Source organism: Heloderma suspectum, chromosome 7 (assembly GCF_057233095.1).
Source record: "Heloderma suspectum isolate Gila_16-S chromosome 7, 16-S_ref, whole genome shotgun sequence".
Taxonomy (NCBI): Eukaryota; Metazoa; Chordata; class Lepidosauria; order Squamata; family Helodermatidae; genus Heloderma; species Heloderma suspectum.
In genome coordinates this window covers 14,180,796-14,201,064 of record NC_139464.1, presented here as the reverse complement: position 1 = coordinate 14,201,064, position 20,269 = coordinate 14,180,796, and the positions used below count along the sequence as shown (strand labels likewise).

General features: G+C 43.6%; 2 protein-coding genes across 12 annotated transcripts in view; one reads left to right on the top strand and one right to left on the bottom strand.

Annotated features, from left to right (window-relative positions):
* Positions 1 to 1,498: 1,498 nt before the first annotated feature.
* On the top strand, positions 1,499 to 19,619 carry ETFRF1 (electron transfer flavoprotein regulatory factor 1). 3 transcript variants are annotated; one of them, XM_084809143.1, is made up of 5 exons: positions 1,499 to 1,556; positions 2,519 to 2,611; positions 2,703 to 2,911; positions 6,671 to 6,783; positions 19,258 to 19,619. In XM_084809143.1, exons 2-4 carry the CDS (start codon positions 2,567 to 2,569, stop codon positions 6,780 to 6,782), a joined length of 366 nt encoding a protein of 121 aa, XP_084665269.1. In that variant the 5' UTR covers positions 1,499 to 1,556; positions 2,519 to 2,566; the 3' UTR covers position 6,783; positions 19,258 to 19,619. The 3 variants fall into 3 exon arrangements, with proteins under 3 accessions (XP_084665269.1, XP_084665268.1, XP_084665270.1); XM_084809142.1 differs by having other exon boundaries at positions 1,542 to 1,599; XM_084809144.1 differs by lacking the exons at positions 6,671 to 6,783; positions 19,258 to 19,619 and having other exon boundaries at positions 1,542 to 1,599; positions 2,703 to 3,989.
* The window catches only part of KRAS (KRAS proto-oncogene, GTPase), a 58,245-nt gene continuing 49,106 nt past the window's right edge, over positions 11,131 to 20,269 (bottom strand). For 3 of the 9 annotated variants that reach the window (XM_084809134.1, XM_084809141.1, XM_084809140.1), the window contains exons 5-6: positions 19,576 to 19,661; positions 11,131 to 12,923 (exon numbers count right to left, since the gene is read on the bottom strand). In XM_084809134.1, coding sequence (XP_084665260.1) covers positions 12,896 to 12,923; positions 19,576 to 19,661 — 114 coding nt within the window. In that variant the 3' untranslated portion in view covers positions 11,131 to 12,895. Of the gene's footprint in view, positions 12,924 to 19,537; positions 19,662 to 20,269 lie in introns of all 9 variants that reach the window. The other 6 variants (XM_084809132.1, XM_084809137.1, XM_084809136.1 and 3 more) reach the window with 2 other exon arrangements.

Below are 20,269 nucleotides of genomic sequence, written 5' to 3'. Positions count from 1 at the left end.
TATATATTTATATACATATATAAATATATAACATCTGTGGCAACCTATGCACAGAAACACGGCAGGACTGCCTAACGGTTTGGGAGGGGACGGGGGCACAAAACGACCTCCCTCCCATTCAGCAATATGTTCCCGATGCCCCGCATATCGGAGCGCTTCAAATGGAATCCGGAAGTGATTGCAGGCTGTAGCGCGTTGATTTCATTCCCATCTCTATGATTTCATCCACTTGCTCCAACCCCGGGCTTCCAACCCACGTTTTCGGCGTGTTTGCGCGAGGCTCTCCCTGTGCGCAGGCGCACTGGCCCCCTCCGGTAGCCTGCTGTAAATAGGTCCTTCCCCCTTGCCTAAGTCTACGGTTAGACCAATGCGGCAGGGTTCTTTTGTCTGCAGCCCAGATTTCCGAGTTGCTTTTGAAGGCTTGGCTCCCTCTCCTTTAGAGGAGAGGAAACGCGGGCGTTGGAGACATCCGAGACTTCGATAACTGCAAGCGGCTTGGCAGCTTCGCGTCCTTCTCCCCCGACTCCGCCCCAGAATGTAAAAACCAAGACAGACGTTTCTGCTCTTTCAAACTCAGGTGTATTGCGGGGCGGGGTTGAGATATGTTCTCACATTGGAACTACAAATGCTTCCTGTGATAATAGGGGACAACTAAAATGTTCGGTATTATTATCTCCATAATGCCAAGGGGCGGCGCGAGGCTAAGAGATATCACGCTCGTTTTGGAGGGGAGTTCTCAGAACGACAGCCCTGCAATGCAGCCCAGTGTTCCTTCTGCAAGCAGCTGTGGAACTTAGAGCCACTCTGCTCCAACGACTTGCATGCAGGCATTTTTTGGATTTCATTTTTTATTGTGCAATTTCAACAAAGCAGAACGAAAAAGAGGAAAAGAAAAAAAAAAATCTGGCTACATAAATATGAATATAACAGTTTCAATGCATGCATGTGAAACGTCTCTGTGTGTATATATAATGCGGTTTGCATGAAGACAGGTGGTGATCTGAATCTGACCACTCTAAAACTGCAATGGGACACCCACTTACCTGGGAGTAAGTCCCCAGTGAACTCAGTGGGACTTACTTCTGAGTAGACACGTATAGGATTGTGCTGCAGTGCTGTACCCTGGAAGGCTGCAATACGTGGGAGCAGGCAAGTAGATAACAGTATTGCACTGCAACGGTTGCAATCCTAGACATCATACACACTTCCTTTGGAGCAAATCCCCTTTTAACACAATGGTTAATCCTGCGCCCACTGTCTAGGAAATAAATCCCACTGAACACCGTGGGACTTCTTCCGAGTAAACACGCATCGGATTGCGCTGTTAAGAGGGGCCGAGAGGTCCGAACAAGAATTCAATAAGAACTCGGAAGTCAGCGGGCGCATGCCACTCTATTTTTCCTATCTCTACATGCCCTGCTCCCTGCCTTCAATCCTGCGCAGCCGCACTAAGGGCCTTTGAGGAACCAGGAGTCCTCTGTCCCCCCCCCCCGCCGCCGATCTGATCCCGCGCAGCCGCAGTAGTCATTCACGCCCCCTGCCTCTCCAAACAGCTGGTGAGCAGGTTGGGGAGCTGTGGGCAAGTCATGCACTCTGGAGGTACTAAATCTTTACCCCAGGCTTCTGTAGGGGTGGGCTGGTACAGCCCTGCTTGGCTGGGGCAGAGAGAGGGGACTGGGGTTTCCAGTGGGTCTCCCAGACTCGGAGGTCCTTTGGGTCATTTTTTGTCGCACTTCCCAGAAGTTATGGGGAGAGCAGCAGAGTGGGTGCTCTGAAAGTTTCCACTTCTTCAGCAGCCTCTCTCAGCCTGGTGCACTCCAGCTGTGTTGGACTACAACTCCCAGTGCTGTACTGGCTGTGGGTGATGGGAATTGTAGTCCGACAGATTTGGAGGACACTACACTAGTCTGGGGAAGGAGTGCAAAAGGGTTCCTGCACCTTTAAGATTGAGGTGTGGGGCGGGACTTCGCTTGCTTATTTGTGTTTTTTTTATTTATTTTTACATGCATACAATTTTATAGGCCGTCCTGTCACCAAAGTTCTCTGCATGGTGTACAGGGATCCTATGCACGTTTGGACAGAAAAAAAAGCCCTACAGCTCCCAGCGTTTCCCAGCCAGTGCCAATACAAGAGCACTGTAAAGTCATAACATCACTTTAAAACAGAACAGAGGAAATAAACCTCACATTAACAAATCAGTTTAAAACTGAGGATGGCGTAATAGAAAAAAATTATGGAGTAATAGAAACTTAGGGAAGTTTCTATTCTCCCATTGAAAAATATAGTCATGGAAAAATGTCCACTCTGTAACACTGGAAAACACTGCTTTATTCAACGGGGGGCGAGGGGGCTCATCGATGACTTCAAAATAATTGCTAATGCTGAAGGAAGAATGACAAGAAATGAATAGGAATCTAAGCAGGCCTGGTAAGCAATTGCTACCTGGTAAATGAAGAACAGGTAGCTGTTTTAAGTCAGGCCTACTCTTGCAGCTAACATTAAAATGATTGTTCTTCAGGTAAATACCAGTACGTATGAACAAGGCATATGTACACGAACTGTGAACATGGCCAGCCCTTTAAGATATGAAGTGCTGAATCTTTACAAAAACGTAAGTTCTAAGGAGTAACCAGAAACAAACAAAACTCTTTGCCGTCTTCCGTGGCATGTGTGACACTCAGTTTTTTGTGTGTGTTTTGAAGCTGCTGTATCTCGGAAAGGAATATCCCAAAGGTGCAGACTACTTTCGAATCCGACTGAAAGCAGCTTTCTTAAAAAACAAGGACGAGAAGGATCCTGAACAAATCAGACAGCTCATTGCCCGAGGAGAGTTTGTAATGAAAGAGCTGGAGGCTTTATACTTCCTCCGAAAATATCGAGCTCTGAAACGTTACTATGAGGACGACAGCAAGTGAGCTACAGTAGTTTGAAAGGCTTGCCCAGGAGTAATTAATTAAAGTGTTGGTGATCCATCTGTAATAATAATAAAACCCTGCCTGTGGAATGAAAGTAACTTTTCTTTTTAACTGGAGATCAGCATCTCTGCTGTAGGGAGATCAGGGGCAACATCTTGTTTCCCAGTGGCCAGCCAAATGCCTCTGGATAGCCCATAAGCAAGGCTAGCAGTCAATAGGCCTCTCCCTCTGATGTACTCCAGTAAGTGGTATAAAATAGCAGATAGCCTTTGGACACAGAAGTTCATCTTGCCCACAGATGAACTTCTAGATGATAGACCTGTCCTTTTTTGAAGCCATCTAAGCAAATAGCCATCATGTCAGACCTAGCCTGCAGTAGGGCTGGTGGAAGACGACCTTGCCTCCTCCTCCCTATACGCCCTCCAGACCCCTGAAAATGCTACACAGACGGTCAGGCCAACCTGCTGAATGGGTTGGGTTGTGGTGCAGGGGGAAGGGAGGGATTTCTGAAAATCAGATGGAAGCACCTTCCGTGAGCCTCCGCCCCTATCCCGTTCAGGTTCCCCCCTCTGTGTAGCATTTGGGGAAGGGGGACTGGAAGGGCGGTTCTTGAGGAAGGAAGGTGGGGAAGTCTTCTACAAGATGAATGCCTAAAGCTGGATCTAACCCAGTATCTTGTGGCAGCAAATTCCATATATTAACTATGGGCTGTGCAAAGCCCTTTGTGACTGTCCTGAATCTGCCCTTCGGCTTCACTTGATGACACAGCGTTCCAGTGCTATGAAGTGTACTGGAAAAAAGGCAAACTCCATGTTAGGCATAATTAGAAAAGGAATTGAGAATAAAATTGCCATTCTCATACTGCCCTTATACAAATCTATGATGTGATCACACTTGGAATACTGTGTGCAGTTCTGGTCACAACTAAAAAAAGATATCGTAGAGCTGGAAAAAGTGCAGAGAAGGGCAACTAAAATGATCAAGGGGCTGGAGCATCTTCCCTATGGGAGACGGTTACAACACCTGGGATTGTTTAGCTTGGAAAAAAGGAGGGTAAGGCAAGACATGGAAGGAGTACAAATTATGCATGGTGTGGAGAATGCAAATAGGGAGACGTTTTTCTCCCTCTCTCGTACTAGAACCCGGGGTCACCCTATGAAGTTGATTGGTGGGAGATTCAGGACAGGTAAAAGTAAGTCCTTCACACAGCACATGGTTAAACTATGGAACTCACTACCACATGATATAGTGATGGCTGCCAACTTGAATGGCTTTAAAAGGTTGGACAAATTCCTGGAGAAGTCTATCAATGACTACTAGTTCTGATAGCTATGTGCTACCTTCAGTATCAGAGGCAGTATGTCTATGTACACCCGTTGTTAGGCAACATGGGCAGAAGGGTGTTGTTGCACTCATGTCTTGCTTGTGGGTCTCCAGTTGACAGCTGGCTGGCCACTGCGTGAACAGAATGCTGGACTAGATGGACCCTTGGGCTGATCCAGCATGGCTCTTATGATGTTCTTAAGTGGGGGTGGAACAGATATGTCCCTCTACATCATCCACACCATGCATAGTTTCATAAATATCTATTATATCTCCACCCGGGAGCATGTGGAAGGGTAATGGCATATTTGAAAGATTGTCACAGAGGAAGGCCAGGATCTCCTCGATCATCCCAGAGTACAGGACACAGAATAATGGGCTCAAGTTACAGGAAGCCAGATTCTGGCTGAACCTCAGGAAAAACTTCCTGTTAGAGCAATATGACAACGGAACCAAATTACCTAAGGAGGTGGTGGGCTCTCCCACACTGGAGGCATTCAATATGAGGCTGGACAGCCATCTGTCAGGGATGCTTTGACTTGGATTCCTGCATTGAGCTGGGGATTGGATTCGATGGCCTTGTGGGCCCCTTCCAACTCTACTATTCTATGATTCTATGGCACCCTTGTGATTATTTCGGAGGATCTCCTTGGCCAGTTCACCAGCTGTACACACTAGGCATCCATTGTGATAAGCCTCTGCATCAGAGGCATGCCAAAGGCACACAAACCTTTCTTTAAAAGGGGAATGGCAATGACCTTTGATCAGTTCCAGTAACGTTTCTACAATCATATTTGCTGTTACACTTTTTTTTACAATTCAATTTTAAATTTATGAACAGCAAGCATTTAAACCAGGGCTGCACAACCTCAGGCTGGTATTTTTGGCCCCACTGGCCACTGGAATGCAGCCCCCAAGCGCTTCTCCAAAATGGAATTCAGCCCTGGAGCTGAAAGAGGTTCAACACCCCCACTTTAATCCATGGTGGAAATCTTCCCCCCCACACACACACAGCATGGTTTTGTTCTGGGAAGGAATAGGGTGGCCAAAAAATGTAGTAACCAGGAAGCGAACTAAGGGGGACAGAATGAGAGAATAGCATCTGAGGCAAGGAAATGTATGTGGAGTGTGGAGAGCAGGTATTTGACTGACTGTAAATTATGCAGTGTAATCCTATGCATGTCTACTCAGACATCATTCCATTGAATTAAAGTGTGCGTAAGATTGCAGTTTTCAGATACCTTGAAGGGACTTAGGAAAAGGATGGGGCTCTGGGCTAGGGTTGTGTGTCAAACTAAAGAAAATACCACATTCTGGGCCAAACAAAGCTGAACGTATGTATGTGCTTATATTATTTTCAACCTTACTCTTACAGAAAGCCCACCTTCAAAATATTGTAAGCAGCTATGAGCCTAGAGTGTAGGAAACCAATTTCTGCTTTTGAGGACAAACAAAACAGCAGAAACACACAAACTTTTTTTATTAATTACAACAGGAGCAGTATTGTTTGTGACAAATAGATTTCATGTCACTTCACAGCACGTGCTGCTAATAAAACATTTGTAAAGGCTTAAATGAACAGTGGTCATTCTTCAAATGTTCGTGTCAGTAACCAACATCCCGAGGTCACTTGACTGAAATAAAATGAGCCCCCCACCCCCCAAATCAATCTCCTGGATCATTGCATATGTTCTGCCTCAAACAATAAAAACAAAAAGCACAATGTACAAAACATGTATGTTTAGTTTATACTATACAAAAATAGTTAAAATACATTCTAGGTAAACACATTGCATTTTAAGAAATAGTCCTAGTAAGAGATTTGGCACTCGAGAGGGAGGGAAAAAACGACTTAGTTTCAATAGAAAAATTCAGGAGTAGAATTTAATTATTAAAAGGTACAACAGAGGGGTACAGTTCACTAAACACTAAGGCTAAGTAACTGCTGTTCATTTTGATGTTGTCTTCTACAAGGCAAAGTGAAGAGGAAGTCATTATCACCTCGGTGCTTTGTGAATTTCTCCCTATTGAGGTTATATGTTTGTGCTCTTTCCATTAAACCTTCTTCCCAAATGGGTCTTCATTAAAAAAAAAAAAAAAAAAAACTTTTGAAGGTAATGGGTACTGGTGTGTGGGGGAGTAAGTGTACACGTACACGTACACACACAAACACACACACCCTGCAGAGCCAAATCTGAAGCATGAGAATGGATTAGCCAATGTTTGCTACTTCCAGCTGGGTTTCCACATGCCAGCTTTTGATGTGGTGAAGTCACCACCACGTATGTTTTACCTGACATCTCCATATGCTGATAAAAGACATCTTGAGATGACCTTACCACCTCAAAAATGCATGTGGGATGGAAGGGAATCCAGGCTGAGGTAAACTATTCTAATGTTTTCTATTCTAATGTAAACTATTCTAATACTAGGCCTGTACAACCTGTGACCCAGAAAACACAACCCAGCAGCCATGGATGGTGGAGTATATTAGTCTTTCTTGAGCAGAAATGTTCAGAACCTACTTTATACTATGGAACATAAGGTAGGTACCTGTAATGTATCATATATAAAATACAGTTCATTTAGTAATTAACTTTTCACTGTTTAAAAAATACGGATGTGAAATAAGCAAAGCTACTATAAGGCATTGCTATCTGCTACATGGAAAATTGAAGGATCTACATTTAGCTGTAATGAGTTTAGTTTTTTTTACTGCCCTGTCCACCACAGAGTTAAATCAGAATTTAAGCAAAAAGGAACCCTACACCTAAGTGTTTGCGGTTATAAATTACTGCAGCCTAATCATAACACTATATTTGGGGCATCATAATACAACAGTTGATGTGTCAACCTTCCAAGAACTTTATTTTTTTATTTGGTAGCACCAGCTTTGGGGTGGGTTGTTTCTCCTGTTTGCCTCAGTGGGAGTGACTTCCTCTTCCTGCAGCCACACCAGGGTTTGCTGGTATTATTGGCACAGCATCATAACTGGATGAGATCTGTGGAAAGTTTCATCCACCCAGTACAGCTTTGCAGTGTGGACTATTTTGACTGCTCATTGCCAGCGCCAATTGGTAACAAGCTTCCTTTCATACAAATCCTGTTAAAGTCACTTCTTCACTTATCTAAGCTCACTTCAGATTGACTCTTTCATATTCAACAAATCAAATTTAAGTGACAGCATTATCAACAGGAAAAGGCTTTGGGAAAATAAAAAGTCAGCCGAGGCCCCATTCTCAGATGCATTCTTGATAAGGCCTCTTGTGAACAATTCAAAGTGTGAGAGCGCCTGACATTTTGGAGGACTTTGGCTTGCAGCGGATCTCTAGGTCTAAGATCTAACCAACTGGGGCTCTAACCTTCAAAAGAAATGCCTGCCACATAATGACTTTTTAAATGACCAATAGACAAGACATAAAATGATTGAGAAATAACGCCTCAACCCATTTGCAGCCCTCCAAATTATTACAGAACTGGAAACTGAATATCAGTATTAGTAAGAAGGGTGGAGAGCTTAGGGGAGAAAAGTCCATCTGTATGTGATTCAGGGCAAAGGAGATCGTTACCTTGTCGTGGTGCTGGAGCTTGAGCACCTCAATGACATCGTGAGCTAAACCGTGAAGGGACACCCAAGCCGGGACGGTCATGGCAGAGAGGTCAGACTAAATACGATCCCTGGGGAAGGAAACGGCAACCCACCCCAGTATTCTTGCCATGAAAACTAAATGGATCAGTACAACCAGAGATATGTCAGTATACCATCGGAAGATGGGACTCCCAGGTTGGAAGATGGTCAAAATGCTACTAGGGAGGAACAGAAGATAAGTTCAACTAGCCCCACATGTGATGACGCAGCTAGCTCAAAGCCGAAAGGACGGCTAGTAGCCGATGGTGCTGGTGGTGAACAACGAATCCGATGTTCTAAAGATCAACACACCATAGGAATCTGGAATGTAAGATCTATGAGCCAGGGCAAATTGGATGTGGTTATTGGGGAGATGTCAAGATTAAATATAGACATTTTGGGTGTCAGTGAACTGAAATGGACTGGAATGGGCCACTTCACATCAAATGACCACCAGATCTACTACTGTGGACAAGAGGACCACAGAAGAAATGGAGTAGCCCTCATAATTAATAATAAAGTGGCTAAAGCAGTGCTTGGATACAATCCAAAAAATTACAGAATGATCTCAATTCGAATTTAGGGTAAGCCATTTAACATCACAGTGATCCAAATATACGCCCCAACCACAGATGCTGCAAAAGCAGAAGTAGATCAGTTCTATGAGGAACTGCAGCACCTACTGGATAGTACGCCAAAAAAAAAGATGTTATTTTCATTACAGGAGACTGGAATGCTAAGGTGGGTAATCAAATGACACCTGGAATTACAGGCAAGCATGGTCTGGGAGAACAAAATGAAGCAGGACATAGGCTGATAGAATTTTGCCAAGACAACTCACTATGCATAACAAACACTCTCTTCCAACAACCTAAGAGACGACTTTATACATGGACTTCACCAGACAGTCGACACCGAAATCAGATTGACTACATCCTTTGTAGCCAAAGGTGGCAGACATCTATGCAGTTGGTAAAAACAAGACCTGGAGCTGATTGTAGTTCAGATCACAAACTTCTTATTGCACAATTTAGAATCAGACTCAAGAGAATAGGGAAGACCCACAGATCAGTTAGATATGAGCTCATGAATATTCCTCATGAATGTGCAGTGGAGGTGAAGAATAGATTTAAGGGACTAGATTTAGTAGATAGGGTCCCGGAAGAACTATGGACAGAAGTTCGCAACACTGTTCAGGAGGCGACAACAAAAAACGTCCCAAAGAAAAAGAAAACCAAGAAGGCAAGATGGCTGTCTGCTGAGACACCGGAAGCAGCCCAAGAAAGAAGGAAAGCAAAAGGCAACAGTGATAGGGGGAGATATGCCCAATTAAATGCACAATTCCAGAGGTTAGCCAGAAGAGATAAGGAATTATTTTTAAACAAGCAATGCGCGGAAGCGGAAGAAGATAATAGAACAGGAAGGACAAGAGACCTCTTCCAGAAAATTAGAAACATTGGAGGTAAATTCCAGGCAAAAATGGGTATTGAACAAAGATGGAAAGGAACTAACAGAAGTAGAAGAGATCAAGAAAAGGTGGCAAGAATATACGGAAGATCTGTATAGGAAGGATAATAATATTGGGGATAGATTTGATGGTGTAGTCAGTGAGCTAGAGCCAGACATCCTGAAGAGTAAGGTTGAATGGGCCTTAAGAAGCATTGCTAATAACAAGGCAGCAGGAGATGACGGTATCCCAGCTGAACTGTTTAAAATCTTGCAAGATGATGCTGTCAAGGTGATGCATGCCATATGCCAGCAAATTTTGAAAACATAAGAATGGCCAACAGATTGGAAAAAATCAACCTATATCCCCATACCAAAAAAGGGAAGCACCAAAGAATGTTGAAACTATCGAACAGTGGCACTTATTTCACATGCCAATAAGGTAACGCTCAAGATCTTGCAAGGTAGACTCCAGCAATTCATGGAACGAGAATTGCCAGATGTACAAGCTGGGTTTAGAAAAGGCAGAGCAACTAGAGACCAAATTGCCAATATCCGCTGGATAATGGAGACAGCCAGGGAGTTTCAGAAAAACATCTATTTCTGTTTTATTGACTATTCTAAAGCCTTTGACTGTGTGGATCATAACAAATTGTGGCAAGTTCTGGGTGGGATGGGGATACCAAGTCATCTTGTCTGCCTCCTGAGGAATCTGTATAATGACCAAGTAGCAACGGTAAGAATACAATGGAACAACGGACTGGTTTAAGTTTGGGAAAGGAGTACAGCAGGATTGTATACTCTCATCCTACCTATTCAACCTGTATGCAGAACACATCATGCGACGTGTTGGGCTTGATGAAGCCAAGGCTGGAGTTAAAATAGTTGGAAGAAACATTAACAATCTCCGATATGCAGATGATACCACTTTGATGGCTGAAAGCGAGGAGGAGCTGAGGAACCTCCTGACGAAGGTGAAAGAAGAAAGTGCAAAAGCTGGGTTGCAGTTAAACCTCAAAAAAACCAAGATTATGGCAACCAGCTTGATTGAGAACTGGCAAATAGAGGGAGAAAACGTGGAGGCAGTGACAGACTTTGTCTTTCTAGGCGCAAAGATTACTGCAGACGCTGACTGCAGCCAGGAAATCAGAAGATGTTTACTTCTTGGGAGGACAGCAATGACAAATCTTGATAAAACAGTGAAGAGCAGAGACCTCACACTGACAACAAAGGTCCGCATAGTGAACGCAATGGTATTCCCCGTAGTAACCTATGGCTGCGAGAGCTGGACCATAAGGAAGGCTGAGCGAAGGAAGATAGATGCTTTTGAACTGTGGTGCTGGAGGGAAATTCTGAGAGTGCCTTGGACTGCAAGAAGATCGAACCAGTCCATATACTCCAGGAAATAAAGCCAGACTGCTCACTTGAGGGAAGGATATTAAAGGCAAAACTGAAGTACTTTGGCCACATCATGAGAAGACAGGATACCCTGGGGAAGATGCTGATGCTAGGGAAAGTGGAAGGCAAAAGGAAGAGGGGCCGACCAAGGGCAAGATGGATGGATGATATTCTGGAGGTGACGGGCTCGACCTTGGGGGAGCTGGGGGTGGCGACGGCCGACAGGAAGCTCTGGTGTGGGCTGGTCTATGAAGTCACGAAGAGTCGGAAGCGACTGACCGAATAAACAACGACATGTGATTCAGTTACAAGAAATCATAACCAGCCTTCAAAGCTTTCTTTGAATGACACAGTAAAGCTATACAGCACTGTCTGGCCTTCAGTTACTTCTTCACCCTCCAACAAAAGCAAAAGTATTTTCCATAATGATGGGGAGTGGGATTAACTGGGACAGCAACAGACATGTTTCCCCCTCTTAACAAAATGGGTGTCAAAATATACCATATGGGACTGAAGGATGAAAGTCTTCCAGAAATGATAAAATGATGAAGTCTTCATCCATGGAGGAATGAACCTTTTTGAGAGCGACAAAGGGCATAATCCCCAAGGAATCTCTCCCTTGCATGTCCCATTGAAATGAACAGACCTGCACAAGAGTAGCATGCTCCAGTGCATCTCTGACTTCTCCCTGTCGGGTTTGTCCTAACTGGATTATCCCCTCCCCGCCCGCATGGCTTCCCTTGCATACAATCAATCACCAATCCAATTAGAAATTTTGCTTTTGCCTCTTTTTTTTTACATTTTCGTTTTTAATAGAAAAAATAGTTACTTTGTGTGATCCAGGACAAACTGCTATGGAAAAAAAAAGTCTTTGTGAAAAGTCTTTTTTTTTTTTTTTTTACATTCATTCAAGTTGACTGGAAATGCTACAAGAAAAGGTGCCTAAGAGCAGAAATTATAGGAAGGCTAAAAAGGCTTCTGGTATATCAATATTGCAATCATCAGAACCAAAACTTTTTCAAAAGTGTCTCCGAAACCAGGATCTCTGTGCTGACCAGTCCTTTTAACCGAACCACATCACAAACATGGAAGCAGGAATTGGAGATATTAGTTTACCTTTATACAAAGATTCAGGCCCAGCTTTAGGCAGTGTGGGGTCCTAGACATGTCACATTCAGCTGTGGCCCTAACGCTTGTCCTGCCCTCTTCTTGCTGGGGTCCTGGGCTCTTTACCTGATCTGCAGCAGGTCTCCCACAATCCTCAAAACCACCCTCCTGCCTCTCAGCTATGCTGCTCAACTCTAGTCCCTACCCCTTCCCCAGCCCCCCGGTTTGGTCCCCACATGCTCAGGATGCCCTGGTCCTGTGAGTTACCTGGATCTCATGAATGCTGTACTTCAAAGGATCCCAACACAAGATCTCCACTATGTCTCTGAACAAAGCACAAACACTGTTGCCTGTTGGTCTAGCCCACACCAAACTCTATATAACTCAAGTGGGATACCTCCTCATTCTCCTCCAAGCTCTACTCAGGTGTATGGGATTGCAAGTTCCTCTTGACCTGACGAAGGGCAGGGGAGTTCCACCATAAGCATAAAGCCCTCCATTCCTCCCTCCTGCTCCTGGATGAAGGAACATATGCACCAAAGCACTGCCAAAAAGGGGAAAAAATCCATCTGCAACTACAGCTGAAGTGCCACCCCACCTTGGGAAAGAGGTGCCCAGGTAGCATCACCTAGTAGAAAGGCTGGTCCTGCAGAAGACAGTCACAACTTTTAAAGAAAAAAACCCAGAAGACATTAGCAAGTTTTGCATGCACCAAAATAACCCTGAAGAAAAAGTTTTCAGGTATTTTTGTTTTTCACAGGCATTGCTAGGTTCAAAAACCAACACTCAAAGATTACTGGCACTTAAGAGGAATAGCTTCCACTGTCATTTAAAGCAAGCATCCAGAAAAGAAGGCTGACAGGTTCAAAAAGCAGAGAGGAAGCTTTAACATAATGCTTAAAAACATGTGTGATAATAATTTAGTGTAATGGTACAAAAATTAATCACGTTTACCAACGTACACCTTAAGGATAAAAGCTAAATTGCATTTACATAATTATACACTTTGTCTTCGACTTCTTTTTCTTCTTTTTTCCATCTTTGCTCATCTTCTCTTTGTGCTTTCGGATTTCCCGAACTAACGTGTAGAAGGCATCGTCAACACCCTGCAAAGCAATGTGGCACCTTTAATATCAAGTGAGACAATTTAATTAAATAGGCTGGATTTTTTCCAGTGATGTTAGCTAGCTCACTGTGCAGTCTCCTGATAAGGCAACCATCTTTTATTAGCTCTGGGACATTTACCAACAGCAGTCACATAGGTCATATCTGCACTTTCGGCATGTAAACTGTTTTATGTTCTTCTCGTTATACTCATTTTCTGAAAAATGTAGAGAAGACACGTTCATTTTGCAGATAGTTCCGGGGGGGAGGGGGGGGGAGTGAGTGTTGCTCAATAGGTCTGCTTCTCTCTGAGGATTTACATAGCCAATAGCCCTTCTCACTTTAGGATAAAATGTTAACAGCATGATTTCCTGCCATTTGGTCAGGATGCCGTTTTAGAAAGGCCACAAACAAATGTTTGCATTTTTGAGAATCCGGGGCTATACCTTCCATAATCTTTAGCTAATTTGGAACTAAGAACTTCAAAATGATGAGAAGAAATCCATGATATATTCAAATAATTAGTGGAAATATTGCACCTACAAAACGCTAAGTAACCAGTGCAAAATGTGCATAATGTGCAATTGGGAGTATTTTTATTCAGATTTTGCTTATGGATAAAAGTGTTCATTGAGCTCAGTCTTTTGGTTTGTCCACTATACATTTTAAACCAATGTTATTTCTTCCTCTGTAACAATCAGCCACCTCTCTACTGAAGTAACATTTCTGCATCAACACATTAGCCATTTTGTATGTGCGAGTGCAAATACTGTACAACCCAAGATAAGCATTACCACCTTGGATTGTTTGGTTGGTCCCAGATGGTGGAAGAACTTTGGTCCCATGAATGCATACTGCTGGCATGTACAGAAATTACACTGCTCATGTATAACACAAAACATGGCAGCATCAAAGAAACTTTCAAATCGGTCATAATTACATGTGTAAACCTGCCTAGAGGCCTCAGATGTTTTTTTCTAGGCAAAATCACTTTAAAAAAAAAATAAACAAATTATCAAAGGAGCAATTCATTCCACCAGTCTAGCAATTTGTTAAGAAAACTGCAGAAATTCTGTATTTGACCTGGTTTTTAACTAGATGAAAGGAGATAAAAGTTGTAAGGCTGGAAATTACACTAAAGACTATCCAATTTAACCCTTGGCAGTGGAGTAGGATCCTCTGTATCCAAGCAATCCTGCTATCCTATTCCATAAACCTAATCAGAATAGTGTCTTGCAAGTAAAGAGCAAGCAAAAATCAAAGAATATAGAATCAAAGAATAGTAGGGTTGGAAGGGGCCTACAAGGCCCTCGAGTCCAACCCCCTGCTCAATGCAGGAATCCAAGTCAGAGCATCCCTGACAGATGGCTGTCCAGCTTCATCTTGAATGCCTCCAGCGTGTGAGAGCCCACTACCTCCCTAGGGAATTGGTTCCATTGTCACATTGCTCTAACAGTCAGGAAGTTTTTCCTGATGTTCATCCGGAATCTGGCTTCCTGTAACTTGAGCCCATTATTCCGTGTCTTATAGACAAATATATGTCTATAAGACAAAAAACATATTTAATTTACAGTGATGGAGCAAACGAGCAAATGAAAGGAAGGCTAACAATAAAAAGTGAAAGAACCAGTGAGTGGGAAAGGCACTATCCAAAAACAGAAAAGAAAGTGTTCTCAAGTGCCTCAAAACACTGTAATAAGCTCAATGCGTTTCAAATATTTCCTTCCTCAAGGGCTGCAAATAAAATTTGATTGTAAGACATTATTAACATTTTAAAAACCATACTAAAACTATTAAAATATATACAAGGTTCTAACGATTAATTCTAACAACTCCATCTAAAGTTCCTATTTTTAAAAAACTGTTATGGTTTATCACTGGTAGGAAGTTTGGATGCAGTTGTTAAAATTAACTGTTGCAACTTTCTTACAATGAAGTTTTATTTGCACTCCTTGAGGAAGGAAATATCTTTCTGAAACACGTTGGGCTTATTAGAGCTTTTTCTGGCACTTGAAAATGTTTTCTTTTCTATTTAACAATAAAAAATGACACTCCTCCCCCACTTAGAGCTAAAAACAAAAACCCACACGATATCATTTGTCTTCTAATATATCAATGTAATTGTGCCACCAAGAGCTTTCCATTAAGTATAACCCCTTCTTGAACCTGTTCCACAAACTAGTTTTTAGCACTTTCCAAGTCCACCCCTTCCAATATCCCATTCTTCTGATGTTACCATTTCTGATACCTCAAACAAAAATTATGAAAGGGCAGGGAATACTTTTTCACTGCCTCATTAATCCCATTACCAGCTAACCAACCAAAAAATCACTAGCCAATAATGATTCTCACAAATTGTCCAGTACTGATTACAGCAAAGAACAGGGATCATACATACACGTTTCTATCAATTTGTTCTTCAGCTTCTAAATTAGCCTCTTACTCACCTGATCTTATCATCTCAAGCGACACCTAAATTATTAGGCTAAATTATTTCCCTCCATGCAATGGCTGCTCTAACTATCTGACCATCCCAATAGCCTTCCTTGTATTTGCTCCTTTCTTCAGCTTCCCAGAACATGGATGACCAGATATGAGCACAAACTGGGGTCCTGTTGTAGAGTGAGGTTAATAGTGCCCACCTTCCTAGGAAATGCCTCATCCGATGTATCATGCAAACTATATTTGCCTTCCTTGCAAGTGGGCAATACTAGTGGCTCACACAGCATAAACCTATGCAGGTTTACTAAGAAGCAAGCTTCACCAGTCCAGTTCATGAGTTCAGTGGGCCTTTCTTAGCAGGAAGCAAGCAAAAAAGATGGCAGACGTACAGTGCAATCCCATACATGTCTACTCAAAAGTAAGTCTCAGTGAGTTTAATGGGGTTTACTCCCAGGAAACTGGATACAGGCTGCAATCCTATGCACACTTAACCTGGCAGTAAGCCCCACTGAACTTAGTGGGATTTACTTCTGAGTAAGCAGACATAGGATTGCATATATTATTTGGTTCACATAATAAACATAATAAACAAAATACACAGTACATTGAAATGTAGAGTTTGCCAGCAAGCATCGCTTGCATCATTAACCCATCCCACCCGCTGTCGTGACATGCTATGTCTCTACTTTATCTAGCTGATTGCAAAACTGGTTACATTTGGAGTCACATATACACTTAAGATACATTCACAGAATCATAGAATAGTAGGGTTGGAAGGGGCCTATAAGACCATCGAGCCCAACCCCCTGCTCAATGCAGGAATCCAAGTCAAAGCATCCCTGACAAACGGCTGTCCAGCCTCATCTTGATTGCCTCCAGTGTGGGGGAGCCCACTACCTCCCTAAGTTATTGGTTCCATTGTCGTATTGCTCTAACAGTCAGGAAGTTTTTCCTGATGTCAGCTCATTTCTTGGGGCGGGGGGGGGGATATATATATAACTATACCTATCTGACTTTCACTGTCCCTTTGACCAACTCTCACAGGTGTTACTCCTTGATTTGATCACTATATTCCCCTTTCAAAGGCAATCAGTCAGCAGTTACTTCACAGTTTTTTCCCTGGCTGACAGAGATAAAACAGGGAAAAGAACTATGTACACCACTTGCAAGAAATAGGGAAATGAAGAGCAAAGGATTCTAATAGTTTTACCCACACAGGCTCTGGCTACCATTTTCTGACTTTTATTCAACCTGAAACTGTCAGAAGAATAAAGGTGTTACATACTAGGACAGCAGTATGATTTGGGTCTCATTCTCTGGAGCTGATTCTTCTCCATAAGCCTTACGGGAGCATCTCTCTAGGTGCCATTAACATATTTTTACCCATTATGTATGCCTGCCTTGAATTATCTGAGAGGTTGAGAGCTTGCATTCCTTTGGATTAGAAATGTCCTTCTACAGGCAGTCCTCCAGAAAAAAACACTTGACTACTATTGTGTTGGATTGGTTAATGGTGCTAATTAGTAAATAGTCAGCAAAAGTTGGATGGATACACACATATCTATTGTAATATGATAGGCTTAAAAAGTTATTTCTTCTTTGAATCCGAGATAAATAAAGCTTTTCCAGAATTGCCAGGAGCACCACTTAGGCTTACTCCAACCCATGTATAAGTAACTAGGGACGTCAGAGATTTCCGCCATGGATCTTGGTGAGGCCGAATGCCAGTGCATTCGGCCCCCCGAAATCCGTGGCGGAACGAAGCCCCACCCCACCCTGCGAAAGGCACGCAAAACGGGACACCTACCTACTGCCGTTCACGCTGCTTTGCAAATGGTGGCCACGGCCGCCATTCGCTTCTTCACTATAGCCGTGATAGGCTACGTAAATACTTACGTAGCCTATCACGGCTAACGCAGGGACACCATTTGCGTCCCTGCGGAAGCCGTGATAGGCTGCGTAAGTATTTATGTAGCCTATCATGGCAAAAAAAAGGGAACGCAAATGGCGGCGGCTACGGCGGCCGCCATTTGCGTTCCCTTTTTTTTTTTTGGCCATGATAGCCTACATAAATATTTATGTAGGCTATTACAGCAAAAGAGAGGGGCGCAAATGGTGTAGTGGCCGCCATTTGCACCCATCTCTTTTGCCGTAATAGGCTACGTAAATATTTACATAGCCTATAATGGCCAAAAAAAAAAAAAGGGAACGCAAATGGTGGCCGCCGTAGCCACCGCCATTTGCGTTCCCTTTTTTTTGCTATGATAGGCTACGTAAATATTTACGTAGCCTATCACAGCAAAATACAGGGATGCAAATGGCCGCAGCTACGGCAGCTGCCATTTGCTTCCCTGCAGGCTGCTCAGCGGCCAGATGTCCGGTTGCGGGTGGCCCCGGCCAGTGGCTCCGCGGAATTGCCGCGGAATGGAGCCAGCCGGAGAGAATTTTGGGGGGAGGGACGGAGCGCCTCCCCCCACCGCCAATATCACCCTTCGAAAAGGTAAGTGACTTTTGTACATCCCTATAAGTAACCCATTAACTGCACATCTCAACGTACTCCTTTCTTCAAGCAATTCAGTAAAGAGAACAGAGGTGGGGCATTCCAGCGCATCCCAAAGTCTTTCCCAATCCCAAATCTCAACAGAATGGAGTGGAACCATAACATCATTCTGTGCCCAGACTGAAGCCCCATTCCTGCATTGTTGCTCGTTGCTTGATGACTGCCAAATCAAACAGGAATGTCTGCATGCGAAAGAGCCACAGAGAGAAATTCTGTGTTGCCTGAAGTAAAACACATGAAGGCTGTTCGCACATCCAGCTGCGAGTCGTCAAGTGTCAAGAAATCAAGTATCAAAGGATGTGCAGCTTTCTGTGAAATGACTCAGAGAGAAGTCCTTCAAATCATTTCACAAGTGCTTTGTCAGGAACACAAAGACTAACACTGCAGCTACTTATTAACAAATGCTAGTTACTCAAAACTGATTTCATCTTAGTGGGGAAGGCAGCATTTGAACTGCGGAAATACAGCAGCCACGATCACAAGGGCAAGTCCGCTGGTGCCTTCACTATATAGCTAGAGGGAACCTTGTAGAACAGAAACACCAATAAATCTGACCATAATATGAGAGAGAGAGAGAGACAGAGAGAGAGAGAGAGAGAGAGAGCAGCTCAACCATGAGAGAGCCTTTTACATGAAGAGAGCATTTGCATGCGCTGGAAACAAAACTTCCACAGGTGTAGCTGTAAGAGTCTGCTGCAGCAAAACACCCAGGAGCGTTGGAGCATCTTAAGGTCTGATACATTGCTATAGCATAAGCTTTTGTGAACTGGCCTATTGCTTCTAATGAAGCAGACTCCAGTCCAAGAAAGGTTATAATATAATAAATGTATTAGTCATTAAGGGCACAATCCTATGGCTGCTAGCCAGCGCCTAAATGGCCCTGGGATAGGTCAGTTCCCTGAGAACCGACCCCCACCCCCTCCCACGCCGCGTCACAGGCAGTGCAGAGCAGTCCCGCACTCTGCACTTGGAAAAGCAGCATTGAGTGGCTATAACAGGGTGTTCCCAGGGGCAGGGAGGATGGAAATGCCAGTACAACACATCGTATGTGTCATCCGGCCACCACTTCCCGCGTTCCGAGGTCCCGCAGCTAGACAGCCGAAACCAAAATCAGCTGTCTAGCCGCAAAAGCAGGGCAGGGGGAACGAGGAGGAGATCCGCTCCTCACCACTCCTCCCACCCTGCACTGGATAGGCAGTCGCCCCCAGGCTCAGAGGCAACCGTCAATCCAGATAGGATTGCTCCCTAAGAATCTGCAAGACTCTCTGATGTTCTGGAGAGCACCCTCACCAAACAATCACCTGCCACAATAACTGGCTGTTTTGCCTTTACAGATTTTCATGAAATTTTCTTGCACAGGAGGGGAGGATGGGGAGAAGAGAGAGATACAATCTCAATGAACCGGTACATACAATGTTATCCGCTACAGCGACCACAGCAAAACCTGTACGTTCTGAAAGGAGGACGCTGGCAGTACAATGGATTAGTTCGTACTTACAATCATTGTGAAATTATTGGAATCACCATGGAGAAGTTGCAAGTTACATTTGATTCGTATTGGTGATCAGATTTTTCCGCCAAACGCTTTTTTTTCTTAAACAAAAACAAACTTACCCTGTTACATTAAAAGGCATTTTTTTATTTTCACGCACCCAGGAGTCTTTTCTTCTGTGCTGATTTTTCTCAGTCTGTACTGATGGATCTCTCGCACCAATGTATAAAAAGCATCCTCCACTCTCTGCATTGTAAAACACAACTCCTTTAAAGTCGGCTTTTGTAAACTAGGATGGTGAAGAGGGGGCCCTGATAAGAAAGCTGAAATTAGCCACTACACTTTTGAGAAAAGCAGCTAATGGTGGGGCACAGGAGGGTGCCTAACCTCACATGGAGGAAGGCTTTGGGTACAGTCCCATATTAACTATTGTCAATGGCAAAAGATGGCAATGCTTAAGGTCTAATCTTTTATATACACACTTCTTTAGAAGATACACATTTATTCATTTACAAAGACTTAGAGCTTCACCTGTGCCCAATGTTCGGAGCAAATGGCAACCAATGTCCAGTCTCACAAACACCATATGAGCGAGTGAACTGGTTTTAAACTTTTTCCCTTCAGGGAACGCTTTCAAATCAAATCATCTGCTGAAGAACCTGAGTGAATGGCGAGGATTCTGGGACATGTTCTCAAGAAGTCTTACCCAACCTGGCACCCTCCTGACGTGTTGGAATGCAACTTCCATCTTCCTCAGCCATGCTGGCTGACGATGATAGGAGCCATAGTCCAACACCTCTAGAGGACACCAGGTTGGGGAAGGCTGTTCTAGGGGCAAACACACACAGCTAATT

What these genes read in the sequence shown, in the direction of transcription:
- ETFRF1 (XM_084809143.1), top strand. Translation starts at nt 2,567, where the DNA reads ATGGCCAGCCCTTTAAGATATGAAGTGCTGAATCTTTACAAAAAC. An exon ending in TGCTGAATCTTTACAAAAAC is followed by an intron (nt 2,612 to 2,702) that starts GTAAGTTCTAAG and finishes TGTGTTTTGAAG; the next exon opens with CTGCTGTATCTCGGAAAGGA. An exon ending in TACTATGAGGACGACAGCAA is followed by an intron (nt 2,912 to 6,670) that starts GTGAGCTACAGT and finishes TTCTAATACTAG; the next exon opens with GCCTGTACAACCTGTGACCC.